Source organism: Rhinolophus sinicus, chromosome 16 (assembly GCF_057876585.1).
Source record: "Rhinolophus sinicus isolate RSI-liver-muscle chromosome 16, RSI-T2T, whole genome shotgun sequence".
In the NCBI taxonomy this organism is placed as follows: domain Eukaryota; kingdom Metazoa; phylum Chordata; class Mammalia; order Chiroptera; family Rhinolophidae; genus Rhinolophus; species Rhinolophus sinicus.
The window spans coordinates 24551314-24572259 of NC_142516.1; the positions used below are offsets into that span (position 1 = coordinate 24551314).

At 37.4% G+C, this 20946-nt stretch overlaps 1 protein-coding gene and 1 pseudogene across 3 annotated transcripts in view; both read right to left on the reverse strand.

The window, feature by feature from the left end:
* The window catches only part of SLC44A1 (solute carrier family 44 member 1), a 177762-nt gene that overhangs the window by 95334 nt on the left and 61482 nt on the right, over positions 1 to 20946 (reverse strand). For all 3 annotated transcript variants that reach the window (XM_074330783.2, XM_074330782.2, XM_074330784.2), the window contains exon 3: positions 19385 to 19527. In XM_074330783.2, coding sequence (XP_074186884.2) covers positions 19385 to 19527 — 143 coding nt within the window. The remainder of the gene's footprint in view (positions 1 to 19384; positions 19528 to 20946) is intronic.
* LOC109448623 (annexin A2 pseudogene) lies at positions 1907 to 10150 on the reverse strand (annotated as a pseudogene).

Genomic DNA, 20946 nt, shown 5'->3' on the forward strand with positions numbered 1-20946 from the left:
TCTAAACAGCAGGGCAGTTTCTACATTAGCACTTCTATAGCCCTCCGTGCACAGGTAACTGCTAAGAAGAGAAACTTCCATAGTCCTTTCTGGTAAACTAATGTCATTGAGAACTGAAAACCATTTAAAATTGTGGGGGAAGCCCAGGGGTCAGATGAAGACAGCTGTACACAGAGACTGTTTACTCTTTGACCTCTGCTCCCACTGGTCTCTTTCCCGTTCCTCAAACACTCTGGTACTGTCTCACCTTGGGGCCCTTGCACTTCTGTATGCCTGAAATGTTCTTTCTCCACAGGAGCAGCACGGCTGTTGCTTAGCACCCTCACTTGCTTCAAGTTTTCACTCAAAAGCCACCTTCTCAACAAAGCCTTCCTCGGCCTCCCTATCTAGAATGCCAGCTCTCCACTCTGATGCGCCTTAGCCATCTTTCCTGCCTTATTTGCTTTTCCTCAGAGCTTACACTCACTAACACACGGCATAATTTACTTACTATCTGTTTGGTAGCTGTCTCCACTGGTAGAATACCAGCTCCCAGAAGGGAGATATTTGACTGTCTAATTAATTCATCACTATATCCCCAGTGCCTAAAATAGTGCCTGGAATAAGGCAGGAACTCCTTTCCTATTTGTTGAATTAAGAAATGGATGGTAATTATGTGAAGTTTTGCCAAGTGAGGCAGGGGTAGAGGGAAAGTAAGAAAGAAGACATATTAGGTAGAAGGAAATGCTCTCATTCATTCAACAGAAATTTATTAACATCTCTGCTAGGTGCAGGGCTAAATAAGCACTAGCGATACTGTGATAAATAAGACTGACATAAACAATTATCTCCCTTCCCAACATTTACAGTCCATAGAGTAGGGAAGCAATTACTAAGGTGTGTAAACGTTATAGCAGAGAAAAGAGGATAGCAGAGGATGCATCAAAAGAGTGCCATGAAGGGAGAGTCAGGAGTTCAGAAGAAAGGAAAATCTAAAGCCAGGACCTAAATAAGGAGTAAGAGTTAGCAAGGTGTGGAGGAAAGGAGGTGGGAGCAGGGAGGGAACAGAGCATGAAAAGGCTGATTATAAAGTGAGAGTATAGCATCACTGAGAAAGTGAAAAATATCAGGATGCTTGAGATGGACTGTGATGAAAGAGACAAGTGGCTAGACAGGCAAGCTGGAGCCAGAGCACGTAGGGCTGCATAAGTGGTCTTAAAGATGCTAGGAAGTTTGGAATTCATCCTAAAGATACTGGGAAGCCACTGAGAGTTCACCAGCTGCAATGTGGAGACTGAATTAAAGGTAAGCAAGAAAGGAAGGAGATTGATTGGTCAATAGGCTACTGAATCGCTCCCAGGAAATGATCCCTTGGACTAGGCTGGAATGGGAATCAAAAGGAGATTTCTAAAGCAGCGAGGCACGATTATGAAACCTGATGACTAACTACATGTGGAGGGAAAGAAATAAAGAAGATGCTTAGCATCTGATTTAGACCAGGGTGGCTAGGGGACTCTGGTTTGGGTTCCCGTTCCATTCACTAAGACCGGGGACTCAGGAAGAGGAGTAGAGTATAAATGGAAAAATATCGTGTTTTGACTTCAGACAATTTGAGTCTCGGATATCTGTGGAGTGTCGAGTGCACCTAGACAGTTGACTGCAGTGTCCCAGCAGAGAAATCTGGACAAGAGACAGAGACTTTGGAATTATCAGCATATAAATGATCACCTCACCCCTGGGAGGACACGAGGTCACCAAGGTGAGTATGTAAATTGCGATTCTTATGTGAAAATTTGTGACCCTTCTGAAATTGTAAGCAAAATTGCATGTGCAAATTCACATGTAGTTTTCCTTTTTTGTTTGTTTCTAAAGTAAAAATTCAGTTTATTCGTCTGTTTATGACATAGTACACAAGAGGCAAAGTGTTTCACATCATAGATTTCACTTCCAACTCCTTAGAATGTTCATTTCTTTGTTTACGGGAAAGCAACTGAAACAAAGATGTGGCAGCAGCCAACGCTAACGTCATCCTAACGGGCATGGGCAGGAGGGTGTTAGCCGCAAGCTGATTTTCTAGAATTGTTCGATGGAAGCACAGGGGCACTGTTCCTGGATGCTCACACCATCGCGGGCTTCCGTCATCGCCACCACACAGGTACAGCAGCGCTTTCCGGTAGTCACCCTTGGTGTCTTGCTGGGTGTGGTAGTAGAGGGACTTGCCATACTTTCTCTTGAATTCAGACCTAATTTTCAACATGTCCACTTCATTGTGGGAAACCATGATTCTGATCGGGACCTTATCACGAGTCCCCTTGCCCTTCATGGAATCGTACAGTTGGTTAGCAAAATACAGGGGCTTGTTCTGGCTCCACTGGACCAGGATCAGGAAAGCATTTTCCAGGTCTCCCTTGACTTCCTTCTTGATGCTCTCCAACATGTCATAAGGGTTGTAGCTCTTGTAGCTTTCAAATACTTTCTGGAGGTGACACAGACGCCACTCAGTCATGATGCTGATCCATTTTGGAACATCAGTTCCTTTCCTCTTCACTTTAGCATCACTGAGATCCCAGGCATCTTGGTCAATCACTTCACAATCAATGACAGAGCCATCTTCTGCTCGTCTACCCTTTGCGAGGGCAACCATCAGCTTGCAGAAGTCACCAGACGTGTCAGAAATAATGTCCTTCTCCAGATCAGTCTTGTACATTTCCTTGTAGACTCTTGTTAATTTCCTGCAGCTCCTGGTTGGCCAGTGAGCAGATGATCTCAACGAGAGAGTCCTCATCAGTCCCCACAGCCCCTTCATGGAGGCTTTCAGCTCTGAAGCATCATACTGAGCAGGTGTTTTCAACAGGCTCCAAATCACCGTCTCCTGGTGGTTGGACAAGACTGACTTCAGTGCTATTGCAAGTTCCTTTTTGGTCCTTCTCTCGTAGGCGAGGGTAATATCCTGTCTCTGTTCTTGCTTGCACTTGGTCAAAATGTTGACAATGGTGACCTCACCCACACCTTTGGTCTTGATGGCTGTTTCAAAGTTGAAAGCATCCCAGACGGAATTGAAGTTGGTGTAGGCTTTGACTGACCCATATGCACTTGGGGGTATAGAGTGATCACCCTCCAAGCTGAGTGTGAGCAGAATTCCGTGAACAGTAGACAGTTTGAAAGAAACTGGGCTGAGCGCCGAGAACTGTGAGTGTCCCCAGATGCCGAGCTTACCTGCAGTTTTCTAACGAGAGACTTCATATTTCATAGTTTTGAACAGATTGTCAAAGGGCCCCAAGGAGAATAAAACCAAAAGTAAAGTGAGACAAGCAAAGAACCAAAACAGATACTAACATTGTAAAACAAAGGCATGGATATGGAATTGCACGGGGGCAAAAATGACTCTTATAAGGAGACAGTGCCTATCTCCTTATATATGTACTATAAAGGGAGAAATAACTCCCAGAATGATAACCAAGTGTCAGACATCAACTTGTAGTCCTCATACTAAGACAAGAAAGCAAACTAAAACATCTTTTAAAAATGTTTCACAAGAGCTACAAGGAAGAAAATGTTTTCTATTTGATCTTAAATTCTACATATTCAGAGGGAGCATTCTCAATCGTCAGTTCCTTCTAGCACTCATACTGAGACATAATATGCGCTAAGAGCCAAAGTCCAGAGATTCGTTTGTTTTTTTTTTACTTTAAAGGCTTTACTGATATATAAACATATAATCTACATACCATAAAATTCACCTATAAATAGTACAATTCAATGTTTTCTATAATTCACTGTTTTTAAGTATATTTTACCGAGTTGTTTATTCATTACCATAATCTAATTTTAGAACATGTAGTTACCCCAAAAAGAAACCTCAAACCCATTAGCAGTCACCACCTTCCGCTCCCTAACCCCTAGCCCTAGGCAACCACTAATCTACTTTCTGGATTTGCTTACTCTGGACAGTTCACATAAGTGGAATCATTTAATATGCAGTCTTTTGATACCATCTTCCTTTACATAGCATAATGTTTTCAAAGTTCATCTATATTGTAGCATCGATCGGTACTTGATTCCTTTTTATGGCTGAATATTATTCCATTGGCATACCACATTTTGTTTATCCATTCATCAGTTAGTACACATTTGTATTGTTTTCCTTTTTTGGCTATTATGAATAATGCTGCTATGAACATTTGTATGCATTCCTTGTACGGACATGTTTTTTTACTTCTCTTGGATAGATACCGAGGAGTAAAACTGCTGGGTCATATGGGTAACTCTTTGTTTAACATTTTATGAACTGCCAGACTGTTTTCCAATTTTACGTTCCCAGCAGCAATGTATGAGGAATCTAATTTCTCCACATCCTTGCCAACACCTGTAACTATATGTCTTTTTTATTATAACTATACTAGTGGATATCAGGTGGTATCTCCTTGTGACTCTGATTTGCATTTCCTTGACGACCAAATCTTTTCATGTGCTTATCAGCCATTCATCTCTTCTTTGGAGAAATGTCTGTTTGAATCCTTTGTCCATCATAGATTTCCTTTTAATCTTTGAGAAAGACAGAGTAAGGCAGAAACAGGCACTCAATAATGTCAAAATATTATGAAAAAAATTATAGTACAAAAGAAAATAAGAATAAAAGTAGAGAAAAAAAGAGCACTTTGGAAGTATAGGAGTCAAAGGATTAGAAGTCAAAGAATGGGTCCAGTGGGCAAAGAACATGCAAGCTGGAAGGAGAGAAGGCTGTGGTCAGGATGGGGAATTACTGAATAATTAGTTTGAAGTGATTCTGTAGGTGGAGCAATTAAGGATGATGACAAACTTCAAGCTATGACTACGGAAGAGTGAATCCTGAAAGCCCCCACAGAGAAGAAATTCAAATGGTTCCCAGGGCCAGAGTGAAAATCAATGAGAAAGAATATGTGAAAGTACTTTATAAACTACATAAATACAAAGCTGGTTAAACTAGCGTGTTTTCCCTTTCTGGTTAAAAAGGGAAGGAGCTCTGACAAGTAACTTTGAAACTTGTTTCAGAAGATGATGATAATGAAGATGATTATAATAAAAGCAGTTAACATGTATGTTTCCAGGCAATGTGCGAAAGAGAATACATCATTCATATTATTTCTCCAAAACACCCTTGCTACTATGTACTACTATTATCTTAATTTTACAAATGAAGAGTTTTAGGCCAAACATATTATTGGTGTTATTTCCTCCAGTGCAAACTGCCATTGGTTATCTGTCTACATCCCCAATTACATAAAAAATTTTATCCATCATAGAAAAACTACAAATACCATTCCCATTATCTTGCTTTTATCTTTATATCAGAGAATTAAACTTTTTGATCAAACATACCTACCTTGGTTACTACTTTATTTCTCTATTGCTTCAACAATGTATAAATGATCTCCTCTCCGTGACAAAGGTAAGTACTGTATAATATTTGTTTTAAAATATTTAACTCATGTGGAATTTATTTTGCATAGCATACAATTAAAATAGATCTAAATGTATAATAGTTTTTTTCTTCATGGCATCATTCAAAGATGTCTTTTGTTAAACACCGACTGCTTTTAGTTTTTATTTTACTTGATTACTCATACATTAAACCACCATCAATTTGTTTCTGATATTTCTATTTTGTTTCCATCACTGTAATTCATCTGCCTTCAGGTAGTCTTGTTAATAACATATATTGGAATAGCTTTTGGTCTTGAATGGCAAAACTCCTTTTGTTCCCCTCTAAGCTCCATAATCATTAATTAGATAATGACAACTATAGATACATAACCTGACTCAGACAATAAGTAACACCTCCCCTTGATATGTTTTGTTCGCCAGTACACTAATTGCCAATATTTAAAATTCAGACGATGGATAAGTGTTATGGTCTGAATGTGTCCCCCACAAATTCCTATGTTGAAACCTAACTTCCAAAGGTGATGTTATTAAGGGCCTTTGGGGGGTGATTAGGCCAGGCCAGGGGACCCCTCATGAATGCAAGTAGAGCCTTATAAAAGAGGCTCCAGACAGATCCCTACCCCCTTCTACCATGTGAGAGCAAGATGGTGCCAGCTATGACCCCGAAAGAAGGCCCTCCTAAGAATGGGGTCATGCCAGTACCTTGATCTTGGACTTCCAGTCTCCAGAACCAAGGGACATAAATTTCTGTTGTTTATAAGCCAGCCAGTCTGTGACATTTTGTTATAGCAGCCTGAATAAACAAAGACAATAGGTCCTGTGAGCTTCTACTCTCCTCTCCCTCCACCAATAGATTGCTTTCTGGCGTCTCCTGATAAATTAGTATCACTGGGCCCATCAACCCACATGCCAAAAATCAGCTAGAACTGAGTAGTGACTGTCTCCTTTTATGGGACACACATATACAAAGTTCAAAGTGTCCAACATTCCTTGTTGTCTTATTTCCAGCCCACTTGAGTGATTTATGGTAACTGCTTAGAGGCCTCTGGATGTGCGACCTCTGGGGAAACCCGCAGTTTCCCTTTCTACCTTCAAAGACAGAAAAGTTCAGTTAATTTGGTGCTCAACTTCAGTAACTACATTTAGCCTAGATTTCTGGTCTAATCTCTTCTCTACTTCCTGGCATGGCTCCTGATCATTTATCCCCATTTAATTATCTTAATATATGCACCTAATTCTAATCCTCTCAAATTATTTTGCGAACAAGAATAATTTTTAAAAAGGTTTCCCCCCCTGAAGTTCTTGCCTGCGCCTTTATTGTATGATTTATACTATCAATCAAGTTCAATTCAACATCCTATTGGGATCTTGACTGGTATTGTATTAAATCTGTAAATTAACTTTGTTAGCATTGTCATATTTATTATATTAAGACTACTCAGCCAGGAGTAGATTATATATCTTTTATTATTTGTTTTCCTTTCTTTCTATTAAAATATTATAATTCTCTGTATTTGACCTTATTATCTTGTTAGATTTTATTTTTTAATAAAACAAGTATTAACTTTTTCATTATATTTTCTCTACTGATAAAATAAATCACTGAATTCAGTTAGGTGTATGTTTTATAACCCAGGATTTAAGCATCTCATTTCAAGATATGTTTTTCTTTAATCTCTTAAACATTCAGGTTATAGTCCCTTGTCATTGGCAAATAGTATTATTTTTCTCTCTACTGACCTACACACATTCCACTTATTTCTTTTACCTGATTTGTTGCAACTAGTTATTTAAATCAATGCTATAAAAAAAGATATCATTATCCTGTTTAATTTTAGATACTGTTTCTGCCACAACTATAAACTCCATCAATTTTCTTTCATGTCCTCAGACCTAAAATCTATTTTTGACAAAAGTGCCAAGCTAATTCAATAGGGAAGATAGTCTTTTCAATAAATGATGCTGAAATAACTGGATTTTTATATGGGGCAAAAAAAAAGGGATAAACCTTGACCTCTTCACATCGTATGTAAACATTAAATCAAAATAGATCATAGACATGAACATAAGAGCTAAATAAAAAAATTCTAGAAGGAAACAGAAAAAAATCTTTGTGACTTTGGGGTATATTGATGATTTCTTAGAACATAAAAAGCATAAGCCAGTAAAAAGACACATTTTTGTGTACATGTTTTTAAATGTATTTAATGGATAAATTAGACTTCATCAAAATAAAAATCTTTTGCTTATTGAAAGATACCATTAAGAAAATGAAAAGAGAAACCACAGATAAGAGGAATATTTGCAAAACATATACCTGACAAAGGTCTTGTATCCAGAATATATATAAAGAACCCCTATGACTTTTTAAAACACTAATTTGTCGTTTTTTTAATGTTCAAAAGAAGATATATGGATGGTCAACCAGCACTTAAAAAGATGCTCAATATCATTGGTCACTAGAAACATGCAAATTAAAACCCCAATGAGATATCACTACACACACACTAGAATAGTTAAAATTAAAAAGACTGACAATACGAAATGTTAGTGAGGAGGTAGAGCAACTATAACCCTCCTACTTTCCTACTGGGAATGCAAAACGGTGCAACCACTTTGAAAAACAGCTTGGCAAGTTCTTATAAAGTTAAACATACCCTCACCATATGACTCAGCAATCCCAGTCCTACCCTGTTGCCCTGAAAATAAGACCAAGCCTAATAATCAGCTCTAATGTATCTTTTGGAGCAAAAATTAATATAAGACCTGGTATTATATTATATTATATTTTAAGACCTGGCCTTATATTATCGTAAAATAAGACTGGGTCTTATATTAATTTTTGCTCCAAAAGACGCATTAGAGCTGATTATCTGACTACGTCTTATTTTCGGGGAAACATGGTAAGTATCCACCCAAAAGTAATGAAATATACGTCCATACACTATCATGTACACACATTTTCAAAGCAGTGTTATTCACAATAGATAAAAATAACCAAAAACTGGAATAGATAAACAAAATGTGATATATATATATATATATATATATATATATATATATACACACACACACATATATATATACATTTATATATATATATATACACATTTATATATATATATATATATATATATATATATATATATATATCCACAAAGTGGAATACTACTCAGTTATTAAAAAAGGAACAAACTACTGATGTATTTAACAACATGGATAAATCTCAAAAACATTATTATGCTATGTTTAAACAGTCAGACACAAAACACTATACACTATATGATTCCATGTATATGAAATTCTAGGAAAGGCAAAACTGTACTGACAGAAAGCGGATCAGGGGTTGCTTGGGGACAAGGATGGGAGTAAGGATTAATGACAATGGGGACTGAAGTAATTTTCTGGGGGCAACAGAAGTGTGGGTTGTGGTAGACGGTACATGACTGTATACAGCTCCCCAAACTCTAACTGTACATTTAAAATGGGTAAATTGTTATATGTAAATTATACTTTAATAAAACTATAAAAATAAAATATTTTAAGTTTCTTCTTGAAAATATACTTTACAAAATCCAACTTAATCTAAAGGATCCCAGTGGATAGTAAAGAATTTAAGGGACCCAGAAAGCGGTCTGGGCTCTGCCCTGAGCTTCTGGAGTTAATCTCTAAGCCTTTAAGGAGCATCTTATTTGCCTGGGGCCTTGGGTCATGGCTGATAGTATAACAGTGTGATTTAGGGTGGGAGCAGGCCACACCAGATAGCATTTAGGGGGCAGGTTGGCCACCCTGAATAGAAAGACCAGCAATGTCACGTAGACTGGGAGTTTGGGGTCATGTGCTATCAGCTTGACAGAGGGGCTGGGGCTGAAATAAGCAACGTGGGCAAGGAATCATGGCGGCATAATGGAGCCCCAGTAAAATTCTGAACACTGAGGTGTGGGTGTGCTTACAGGTTGGCAGTTCTCCATGTGTATTGTCACACAATAATGCCAGGAAGGTAACATGCCCTGACTTCCTGGGGAGAGGACAGCGGAAGCTATGCCCTATGCGTTTCTCTCGTTGACTGATTTTAATCTGTAGCCTTTCCCTGTAACAAACCATACTGTGAATATAATCGATTTCAGTCAGTTCTGTGAAGCTTTCAGGTAAATTATCAAACCTCAGGGTGCTCTTGTGGACCCCTGAACTTGAAACTGGTGTCAGAAGTAAAGGTGGTCTTGTGGACCCCTGAACTTGTAATTGGTGTCAGGGTGAGAATGGTCATTCTGTGGACTGTACCCGATAACTTTGCAGTTGCCCTCAACTCTCACACCCAAATAAACATAAACAGGTGGCAAATTAATAATAATAAAATTCATAGTTGAAGTACTTAATAATTGTCCAAAGTATATTACAAAGATCATATCCAGGAGCTTATGTACAATGACTAAAGCTTTTTGGAATCTTTACAGCTGCCTGGTTAACCTAGAACCAACCCAAGTAGTGAGACTCTGGATTGGGCATGTGTAGCCAGCTACTTAAAGGCTACAGATTAACTTAAATATGTCAAGTATACACACCTAGGCAGGTGACAGAAAAAACAATCCTCCTATCCTTACCTTGGTGAATGCATAGTATCTAATTCTATTACGTAGCTTTTTACTTCCCTATTTAGAATCTGCAAAACATTTTGACTTTCAACTTCTGCATTTTTCAAAGTATGCAGTTGGATTTCTTCTTCCAAATTGCCAGCAGTGTCATCCATGACAAGTATTATCTTAGAGACAGAATTACACTAGCAATACAGATATTACCTTCACAGAGAGTTGAAAAATATTCAGGCTAAAGAGTGGTGTGGTCACAAAATTACAAAAATATTTTCCAAGTATGCCCCCATAAATTCACCTTCGAAAATTTAGCTATCATTCTTATAACTTCAAACATTTGCCATGAGAGAAAAATAAAAGTTCAGGAAAACTTGCATACATAATACAGGAAATTTCCATTAGAATATCATAAATGTTACTGTTTCCAAGTGCTTGGAAATTTGTGGAAAAATGAGTCCACAAATTCAAGTTCAAGAGAAGTATCTATCCAGGCTGCTCTTTTTCATGTTGAGCCAAACTAGTAGAGGTGGTAGGATAATGTTAGAAATCAAAGAGTATTTGACAGGAGGCAGAGAGGAGAGTGCTTTCCCTCAAAGCAAACTAAAATTGTCCAAGACTTCGAGTATCTACATTTGTTCAAACTTATCCCTGAGTGTGGGAACGAGCAAGTGATCTACTGGGTTGCTCTGAAGAATACCCCTGACACTGTAAAACTCAAACATTAGCACAGTGGATAAATACTACCTTTTCTTTTCTAAGCCTCTACAGTTCCACAACAAAGAGTTGGGAGCTCCCTCCTGTGTGTGCCAGTTTTCACCTGGCTTTAGCCTGGCCTTCAGAACTCCAACTTGTAGACTCAGCCAATGACAACCAATCTTGGCGTTCTAATCCAAATCCCATCCTCACTAGAGATGGGCCTTGGAGCCGTCGCTCAGCCTAAGAACCCACATGACCATCCATTCACCACCTTCCGCCACATCACATCTATGTATACCGTCCTTCCAGAGACCTGCTTTATTTGATTTTTCCCCTGCTACAATGCAAGCCCTGCTCTGAATCCTCAACCCACCTAACTGGGGCTCTAAAACCCTACTTAAAACGACTCTCTCCCTGAGTCCCCAGTCATTGAAGAGATTCTTTAACCCACATTCACAGTCTGAAACCAAGATGCTACCCTGAAAAAGGAGGTCAGAGGAATGGAAACACGAGAAGGATCCGACGCGCTGTTATTAAAGGAAAGGGACCATGAGCCACAAGATCTAGGCTACAGAATACATAGGCTACCTCTAGAAGCTGAGAATGACTCCTGGCTAGTGGCCATCAAGGAAATGGGACCTGAGTCCTATAGCCACATGGGAACTAATTCTGCCGACAACCTTAACGAGCTTGGGAAAAGATTCATTTCCCAGAGCCTCTAGTGAGGAACGCAGCAGCTTTGCCAACACTTGATTTCAGCCCTGTGAAATCTGGAGGAAACCCATGCTATGCCCAGACTTCTGATTTAGAGAACTTTGTTGTTTTAAGCCACTTAGTTTGTGGCAATTTGTTACTGCAGTAGCAGAAACTAATACAATGGTGGCCCCAATGCTACCATCAAATTGCCTTATTTTCCTCTCCCCACGTGCCTGCTGGAGTCAACCAGCATTCAATATACAACATTTTTATAGGATGTCCCACATTCCGTTGTCATAATTTTATCTGTGTATTTTGTCTTCCTCACCAATGCAAGCTCTTCTAGGACAGAGACTGTGAGTGCCTTTTATGCTTTTTAATTTTTTTCATGACCCAAGTAATATACATTGATTGTAGGAAATTTAGAAAAAAAGAGATGCATGTAAAAGAAAATTAAAAACCATCCACAATTCAACACTTAACCACACTGTTAATATTTTCGTGTCATTTTATATTTTTCTATGTGCATGTATATAAATAAATCATTACAAGTATATATTAACATATTTAATTCATAGTATATATAAATATATAAATCATAGTATATATATTATACTATATACTGCTTTATAACTTATTTTTTTCTTAATAATGTTATGTTGTTATTCCATGTCAATGGACATCGTTCATTTTTACTGCTCCATAGAACAGCAGGCTGGGCTAGGTCCTTCTGTTAGAACGTCCCTCATGCCCTTATACCTCTCCCGACAGCTGTGATTGGATGATTTTATTAAATTCAGTTTTCTCCACAGACTATAAATTCCATGAGATAAAACAATGTGCCTATTTTGCTCAAGTGTATCATCTCCAGAGTTGAATCCAAAGAGGGTGTCCAAGAAATATAATGAATGAATAAATGAATTTAACCAAACCTCTTTTTTCAGCCATTTAGGTTGTTTCCTATTTTATTATTTCTAACGGAGGTCTCTAGCACACAGGAGATTTTCAATAAGTGTTTGCTGAGGACAAAAATCAATAAGCAGTATTTTCAAGAATGGTGAAGGATAGTCATTCAGTAAAGAGTAATTTGATTTAAGTCATGGGGAGGAAGAGAAATAAGTCCTAGTCACATAAACATGAAGAAAATGATCCTCAAAGCAAACTTTTTAGCAAATTATATCTGTACTTTTCTAGTTCTTTTTCTTTTCAAACAGGGACAAATATGCAGTCAACAAGATGTGCTAATTTTAAAAGGTCTTCAAAAGAAGTGTGTTTTACACATTAACTAAAGACAAATGTTCTTCCTAAAACAGATGGTGAAAGGGTGTGGTATGGGCCCAAAAAGCTTGGCAAAGTTCTCATAAGTAATTTAAAAAGTGAACACATTCTCCATATTGGTGTAATATCACAACTAACCCTCTTAATAAGCCTTTTTAAAAGTTAATAAGTAATTAGCAATCACTGGGTAGACTGAACCAGACCTACAGACTAAACCTACAGAGCTCTGAGCTTCAGGGAAGGTAATCAGTGCCACTGAAGTCCTACTTTGTATCCATGTAGAGATAAGGAAAAATAGGGTTTCCTTAAAATAAGACTATTGTCTATTAAACAATCAATTATCTTACTAAAAATTAACATTAACAGTTTAAGCCACATGTTTTCCAGTAAATACTTAAAATATACAAATGGTAAAAATATCCAAATGTGAAACGAGAATTATACCTTTCATCATTAAAATTCATATTCTTTATCTGACAGAGAAAGAAGCAAAGACTGCCTTCAAATTATTTTAAAGCCTTCATAGGTTATATAAGTGCTTTGGCTCAAAACTTCTTTTGTTATAACTTTATTAATTTATATAACCTGCCCCTTCTTCTCTGCATGTGCTACCAAAAACTTCTTTCATCTTGAAATGTTGGGAAGGAGAGGCCCCAACAGTGAAAAAGGTTGGATACTAGATCACGGAGTAGCTTACCAGAGACAGTGCAGTATATAGCGTATCCCCAAAAATAAGACCTAGCCGGACAATCAACTCTAATGTGTCTTTTGGAGCAAAAATTAATATAAGACCCGGTATTATATTATTACATTACATTACATTATTATATTATATTATATTATATTATATTATATTATATTATATTATATTATATTATATTATATTATATTATAAATTAAGACGGGGTCTTATTAATTTTTGCTCCAAAAGGCGCATTAGAACTGATTGTCCAGCTAGGTCTTATTTTTGAAGATACACGGTAATGCAAAGATCACTATACTGAGCGTGGAAAGTAGAGAGCTAGTCCTGATATATGAGTATACTGTCTTCATCATGTCACCCATGTGTCCTAGACCCCAGTTTCTTCACCTGTAAAATGAAAGGACTCAATGATCTCAAAGGCCCTTCAAGCACAAACATTCTAAGCTGTGGATTTCTGGGGAATGAGAAAGTTAAAGAAGTAAAACTTACACTCTTATTTTTACCAGATCCTCTGCTAAAGGGAATAAAGAAAACTGAAAAAAGTCTCAAATAGAATATTCCCTATAGACAATAGTCATGTATGCCATCAACCTCCTCAGACCTCTACTTCCTGTACATCTTGTTAACACTGATTATCCGAAATCTGAGAGGCATTTTAGGACCACAGAGATTTTATCAGTAATTGGGACTTTAACTGGGTTCCTTAGAGAGAAGACAAAAAGATAAAGAAGAAAGTTACATTTGCACAAAAAATATATCTTGAGAACCTTTATGGAAAAATCAATATTCATAGGTGAGATACAAAGGGGAAAATTTTTTAAAGTATCAAAGAAAGTGGACACTAAGCTCTGTGTTAGGATTGTTTGTTGAATGGAGAACAGAGTTCTAATAATTATATAATGCCTTTATCAAAAAAATAAAAAATAAAAGCAGTTCTCTACTTACCCTCACCAGGCTTTACAATAACCTGTGTATCCCAATAGCCACTGCCACCTTGCCATAGCCTTTCCCATCCCAGGCACCCAGGACAAGGGTATGTCCATAGTACAAACACAATACCTTCTCTCCTCTAATCATCTCCCCAAGGGCCAGAAGAGCTAGAAACTTCACCCCAGCATCGTCCCATGTCTACTAATACAGGAATCTTAGAATTAAAAGCACCCCTGCTTTGTCCAAATTGATAGGAATGTTGGGGACTTCCTCTCTGAGAACGAGTTATCATCATTGTCATCATCCTCATCCTCATCCTCATCTGTCTAAAAATTGACCCAGACACTCTAAGGCTGGCTTTATGGTTTGGAAAATTGTAGGCAATCTAGAATGTGGCAGAAGAGATATGTTTTTGGAACTGTCAATCAGAGTTCAAAATATATTATTACCACCCCACTTCCTAGCACCAAAAAAATTGGCTGTAAGTCATACCCATGTCATATGTACCATTACCGCCATCCACCATAGTCAGCTACAAAACTGAGCTATGAAAAGTCATTTTCTTCTCCGGGCCTTAACTGAAACTCACAAAAATTTGATGGGAGGCATTAAGGAGGCTACAAGCTAGGTAATCTTAGAAAGCCCTTTCATCTCTGGCACTTTAAGATTCTAAGTAAGATTAATGAGCTTTTCTAAACTGACCCAGCCTCAGAGCCTTAGTCACAGCATTGTTCCCATGCAGAAAAGATTCATACATCTCAAACAACCAACTTAAAGATCAACTTTGGGAACATAATCGATTTGAAGTTGGGGCCTTCCTATTTCTCATACAATACTGTCTGCCATTGTCCTATACAACCTTATTGCTATAGTAAATATGTGATCAGGTCAAAAATACTATTTGGAGAAAAAGAACACATTAGAATTAGAATTGGAAGAAAATAAAATATTGCCTTTTCTTTACTACTAATAGAATCATTATAGTCATCTTGGCATTTTATTTTCTGGTTATAAGAGGTTAAAAGCATTTCCTTTCCTATTTCTTCTCTGACGTTCCTCCTTCCTACTTTATCATAATTAATAAGCCCTTATGAAGTAACTCAAACCTGAGAAAAAACATGGTGCTCCAGGGACACAGAGCTGGACAGTACGGCAGACAGATTCTAAAATGGCACAATCATCCCTACCTCCTCAAATTCACACCCTTGTTTAACACCCTTTGTTTGCCACCCTTGAGTTTTGGTAGGAACTGAGACTTGCTTCTGAGCAGTAGACTATGGCAAAGGTGACAGGATATCATTTTCATAAATACATTATAGAAGACTGGAACTTCCGTCTTGCTAGCAGACTCTCTACTGATGCTCTCCGCTGCTGGTTTGACGTAAGCTGCCATATGGAGAGGTCCACATAGCATGCACTGAGGGAGTCCTCCAGCTGACAGCCAGTAAAGAGCTAAGGCTCTCAGTCCAGCATCCTCAAGGACTGTATGCTGCCAATAACCACATGAACTTGGAAGGGGAACTTCCAGAGTAGAGCCCAGCCCTGACTAACACCTTGACTGCAGCCTGTGAGAGACTCTGACGCAGGAGACCCAACTAAGCATATCTAGATTCCTTCCTGGCCCACAGAAACTGAGAGATAGTAAATATGTCGGTGTGTTGTTTTAAGCCACTCAGTTTATGGTAACATTGTTATCTAGCAACTGATAATGAATACAGGCAGATGAGAAACGGAATATAATTAGAGAACAACTTAGAGGCAATAGAAAAACCAGTGTGAGATAGGAAAGTTCAGGTAATAAAGGAAAGATCACTATGGGACTAAGAGGTTAGTTATGAGACCCACCTTAAGTCTTTTAAGAATTCAGATTGGCAGAGAGGTAGAGGGAATAGCATGGAGGTAGAATCAACCGAGTATCATGGACACTACGAATACAACAGTGAGAGAATACTGAACAGGTACAGTGGGTCTAAATCACAAAAAGCCTCGGAATGGCAGGGGCTAAGTGGGCTCACCCTCAACACTAAAGGAAACAACACTAAAAGAAAGGCAGGGACATGACAATAAAAAGTGTTTTAAAGAACGTAATCTTATCACAGTAAAACAGACGGAGAAGATCAAGAATAGATATGCTAGCACAATAGTCTTCATAAGAGGCTCACTGAACATGGGGGAGAAAAGGTTCACGTTCATGAATAATCAAAGAAACGCAAATTAAAACTATAAAATACCATTTTTTGGTCGATAAATTAGTAAAAAAATAGAAACCAGTAATACTAGCAAAGATAAAGCAATCTCAGACACTGTTGGTGGGAATGTAAATGGAACCACCTTTACGGAAAGCCATTCAGCAATATGCATTATTAATCTTAAAATACATTAGATGCTCAGGCTCAGTAATTCACTTCTTAGAACATATCATAAGGAAATAAATTTATTTACCATTCAACAAACATTTAATTGAGTGCCTATTGTGTTCTAGGTACTGAGGATATAGCAGTGAACAAAACAGACGTCACCTCTGCTCTTGTAGAACTTAGAAGAGCCAAATATTTAACAAATAATCACAAAATAAATATATAATTACACAAATTATAGGACACAATGAGAGAGTGTTTTTAAATACCTGATTTAAATTGTGAGATCAAAAAAGACCTTCCTTGGAAGTAACATTTATACTGAAAACTGAAGGATGAATAGAATTTGGCCATGTGAAGAATGAGAAAAAAATTTTTTCCCGACAGAGGAAATAATACTCATGAAGGCAAGAAAGCATTAATTGTATTCAGGATTTTACAGGATTCATTCATTAATTTATTCAACAAATATGTACGAAGGGCTTAGTAAGTACCAGGTAATAGGGGCTGAGGATGAGGGACGGCAGAAGGTGATCAAAGTCAAGCTGAGGAAACGGCAGACAACACAGGTATAAAATAATTCCATAGCTACGGAAGGGCCAAGTGTTGATAATAAAGCCCAAGATATACGAGGAAATGAGTGGAAAAGGAGGAAAGCAATGTACTTGGCAGAAAGAAAGAAGAGGATATAGTACAAGTAACAAACACAAAGATTTTCTGCCTCCTTTCAAATCCAAACAGACTTACCTGAGAAAGGAATGTTCAAAAATGTACCATTCATTTTTTTAAGTTACCATTTATAGATAGAAATACTTAGATAGGTGAGCACTAAAATGCTCATATGCAAAGAAGAAGCAAGTAGAGATAAAAAATAAATTTTAAACATGAGTTAGGGCATCACTATACTTAGGAAACTTGCCCCTACAGCTATCCACCTATGCCTCCAACTATGCTAAGCAATCAGGGAAAAGTTAACTCCTGTTTTGGAATAATAAGTAGGCTCTCTTTGCAAGATATCAAAATGTACACTACGTAATCCACTGATTTGAAATTAAAAATTGACCAAATGAACCTCCATGAGGTTAAGTGTGAAGAGTGACATTTACAGAAACCTTATGATGAGAATATGTTTGCAGTCATCAGCGAGTTATAAAGGGAGCCATAAAAATGATTACAGCCTCATTTGAGAAGTAGACCTGAGTGAGTGGAGCCCTTTTCCTCCTAGCTCCTCAAGTATCTAAATGGTAATATTTTATGTTTCACACATGTCAACAGCATTAAAGAGTTAAACAATATTTGACAGCATGAACACTACCTACAAAGGAAAAAGAAAGGTATGTGGAAGTCTGCACTATTTTTGCAACTTCTCTTTGAGTGTAAAATTATTTCAAAATAATGAGTAAAAAAAGGAAATAAAAATATATGGGTAGTCTTGCTACAAGAAATAACACAGGGCTAAAAATTTGTGTTAATTTCATGAGGCAATCAAAAAGGAGAAATGAAACAATCCTCCAAATTACTCTCTAAGAGTTCAACGTTCACTTCTCCTGTCAAGGGATGCAGGTACATACAAGAGAAAAGCTCATGGTCCACACTGGATATTCCACTGCCTGCCAGACTTTTGGGAAAGTCATTTCAGTCTCTCTCATCTGCTACACTCACCTCACAGTGTGGCCTCATATGCTCGTTGACAATGGTGTGATATACAGATATACATTGTTTTTACTTAAGTTTTTATTTATTTGAACTTCATTACTCCTTCATTAAATGGAGGAATATCTCTGTGATATGATTAGCTATTTGGATTTCTTCACGTTTGTGAAATTATCAAATTAATGTTATACTTTCCAGTAGGAACCCAGATTTAACCAAGAGATTTATCTAACAGTAGAGTTACTACATCCTGAGAAATGCTTAATAATAGAAATATAGCCTAAAATTCTTTTTAATGTGCTATGCATTTTCCTATAAAGTTCATTAATTGAACTGGTTAACCTGTTACCTTAAAATTACTTTGGTTAATTCTGAAGACCTACCTTTATTTATTAAACCTGTCTAATAAAGTTTGATGAGGGCATAAATATACAGTGTAAACAAATATACAAACATAAAATATGTCTGATGAAATACATTTTCCCCAGAGATGTTAAAAATGAAATAATAGCTCTTCGGAAGGAAAAAAAGGCAATTAAGTCAGGAATTTCATGAAATCCAAAAGATGAACCTTAGGAATTCAAAACAAAGTTTAAAGTCTGACAAAGGAAATACACCTTCTATAGTTGAATTGATGTGTATTTATAAATGATGCATTACGAAGTGTTTCATTATAACTTTAATGTTTCAAAATCCATTATCATCCCTCTGTCTCCCATCAAGTATAATCTTGGAAGAAAAATATCATGTTATTTTCTGGGTTAAAACTTAGTGTACAACCTAAAAGCTAATGAAAAAACAACAGTAACCCTCTCAAATTAAGCCTTTACCCATTACCATCTCAAAGTAGCCCATTTTTAACAGGGTTGCTAATTTTGTTTCCTGGAAAAAGTATATATAGACCAGGAATGATTCAAGCGGATAGTTAAAGGAAAAAAAAACAACAAAAAACACCAACAGGAGTCATGTAAAAATAACATTCAGTAAGATATTATCTTTGTAACAGTAAGAAAAGCAGGATTTTCTCCCCCCACTTCAAACTTTCCATAGTGTCCATCATTCAGCAACAGTCTACTCACTTCCGATGGGTGTGGTCCATGCCACTGTTTGGTATTGCTTCCAACTTTGCATTTTTCTGCCCACAGATATTTCCATAGCTGTCGTATCCTGACACTAGTCTCGCTGCTGCACCTGTTGCTACTGAAAAGCCACAAATAAATCCCTAGGGAAAAAAAAAAACAGAAAAAACATACAAATAAACCATTTCAATAGCAACAGTCACTACTTGATACGATAATGACCTTCTTTTGTCTGTTGAAGGGAACAAAGAGCTATCTTTCCTTGCTGCAAACACTATTCCACTGTTTTCCTTGGGTTTCACATAAGCAGCACAAATATGTCCACAGGAAACACTATTTACTGCCATAACAAAACACATCTCTAAGCTTTTACATCATAAGATCCTCTTTGCATTCGATAGTAATAAAAGCAGCTTCTCTGTATTGAACATCTGCTCTAAGCCAGGCTCTGTATTGGGTGCTTACCATACATTATCGCTAATCCTCATGATGAAGAAACTGAGGCCCAGGGAGGTTAAAATACGTTTTCCGAGGCCATAGAAGCTAATAAAGATCAGCGCATAGAATCCAGCCCAGCTTTCTTCATTTTTTAGTTCTATTTGATTGTAAAGGAGTCCTATTAAATGAATCACAACGATGGACAAAAGAAAAAAAAAATTCAAAGAACAATAGGTATGTGGGTTTTAAATTATTACCACTTCAGCGCACACAACACTTCTGTTTGCTTCCTGCAGTAAAGCTGTATCCAAGCCAAAGAATTACACCATGAAGCACCACCATGCTCTTAATACTGAAGACTCAGGGAGAGTAAGGCACTGGTTGTAGGGGCTGCGAAGGTCATGTTATTTCATGGGAATATGTTTCCTCACAGCGCCAAAGGCAAGTGGTCGATGCTTCAAACGCGTATCATGCTTGTTGAGTCAAGTACAACCAAAACACAGCAACAAAAGCCTATACTCAAGGCAGGAGAATGGGAAGCCACATGAATCACTACTGATCAGCTGACGAAAATGGCAGAAAAGACTGGGGTTAGGAAATATTCTTGCCGCTTGGTCACTAATAGGTTGAGTATGTGTTATCTTTATTAAAATGGCTCATGCAGGCAGAAGTTATCACTGTTTCACTCATCATATCCAAGTATTATGAGTAGTACTTACCTAAGCAGCCCTGTTACATCTCAGGCCTACAGTGGTGAATACTGTACTCACACGCAATTCCTCAGAGAAAAGTATTTCCCCCTTAAATATACTTTCTTAAAAAGGCAAACAAACTCTTTTCTTTTTTCAAAATAACTCCTCTATTTTTATCATGCAGGTAAGGAAGAGTAGAGAGTGCAGCTCTAGCTAGAAGAAACTTCTTGAAATTACACTCTGTAAGGAAGTAGATTTTGAGTAGAGACTATCCCTGATTTGCTACTCTCTTGCTCTCTGATCCTTGCCAAGTTACTTTAGCTCTCTGTGCCTCAATTTACTCACCTGTGAAATGGAAATAATGGCAGCTCATAAAGTTGCCATAAGGATTAAACAAAATAATCCAGTAAAGTGGTAGGAATCCTGCTTGGC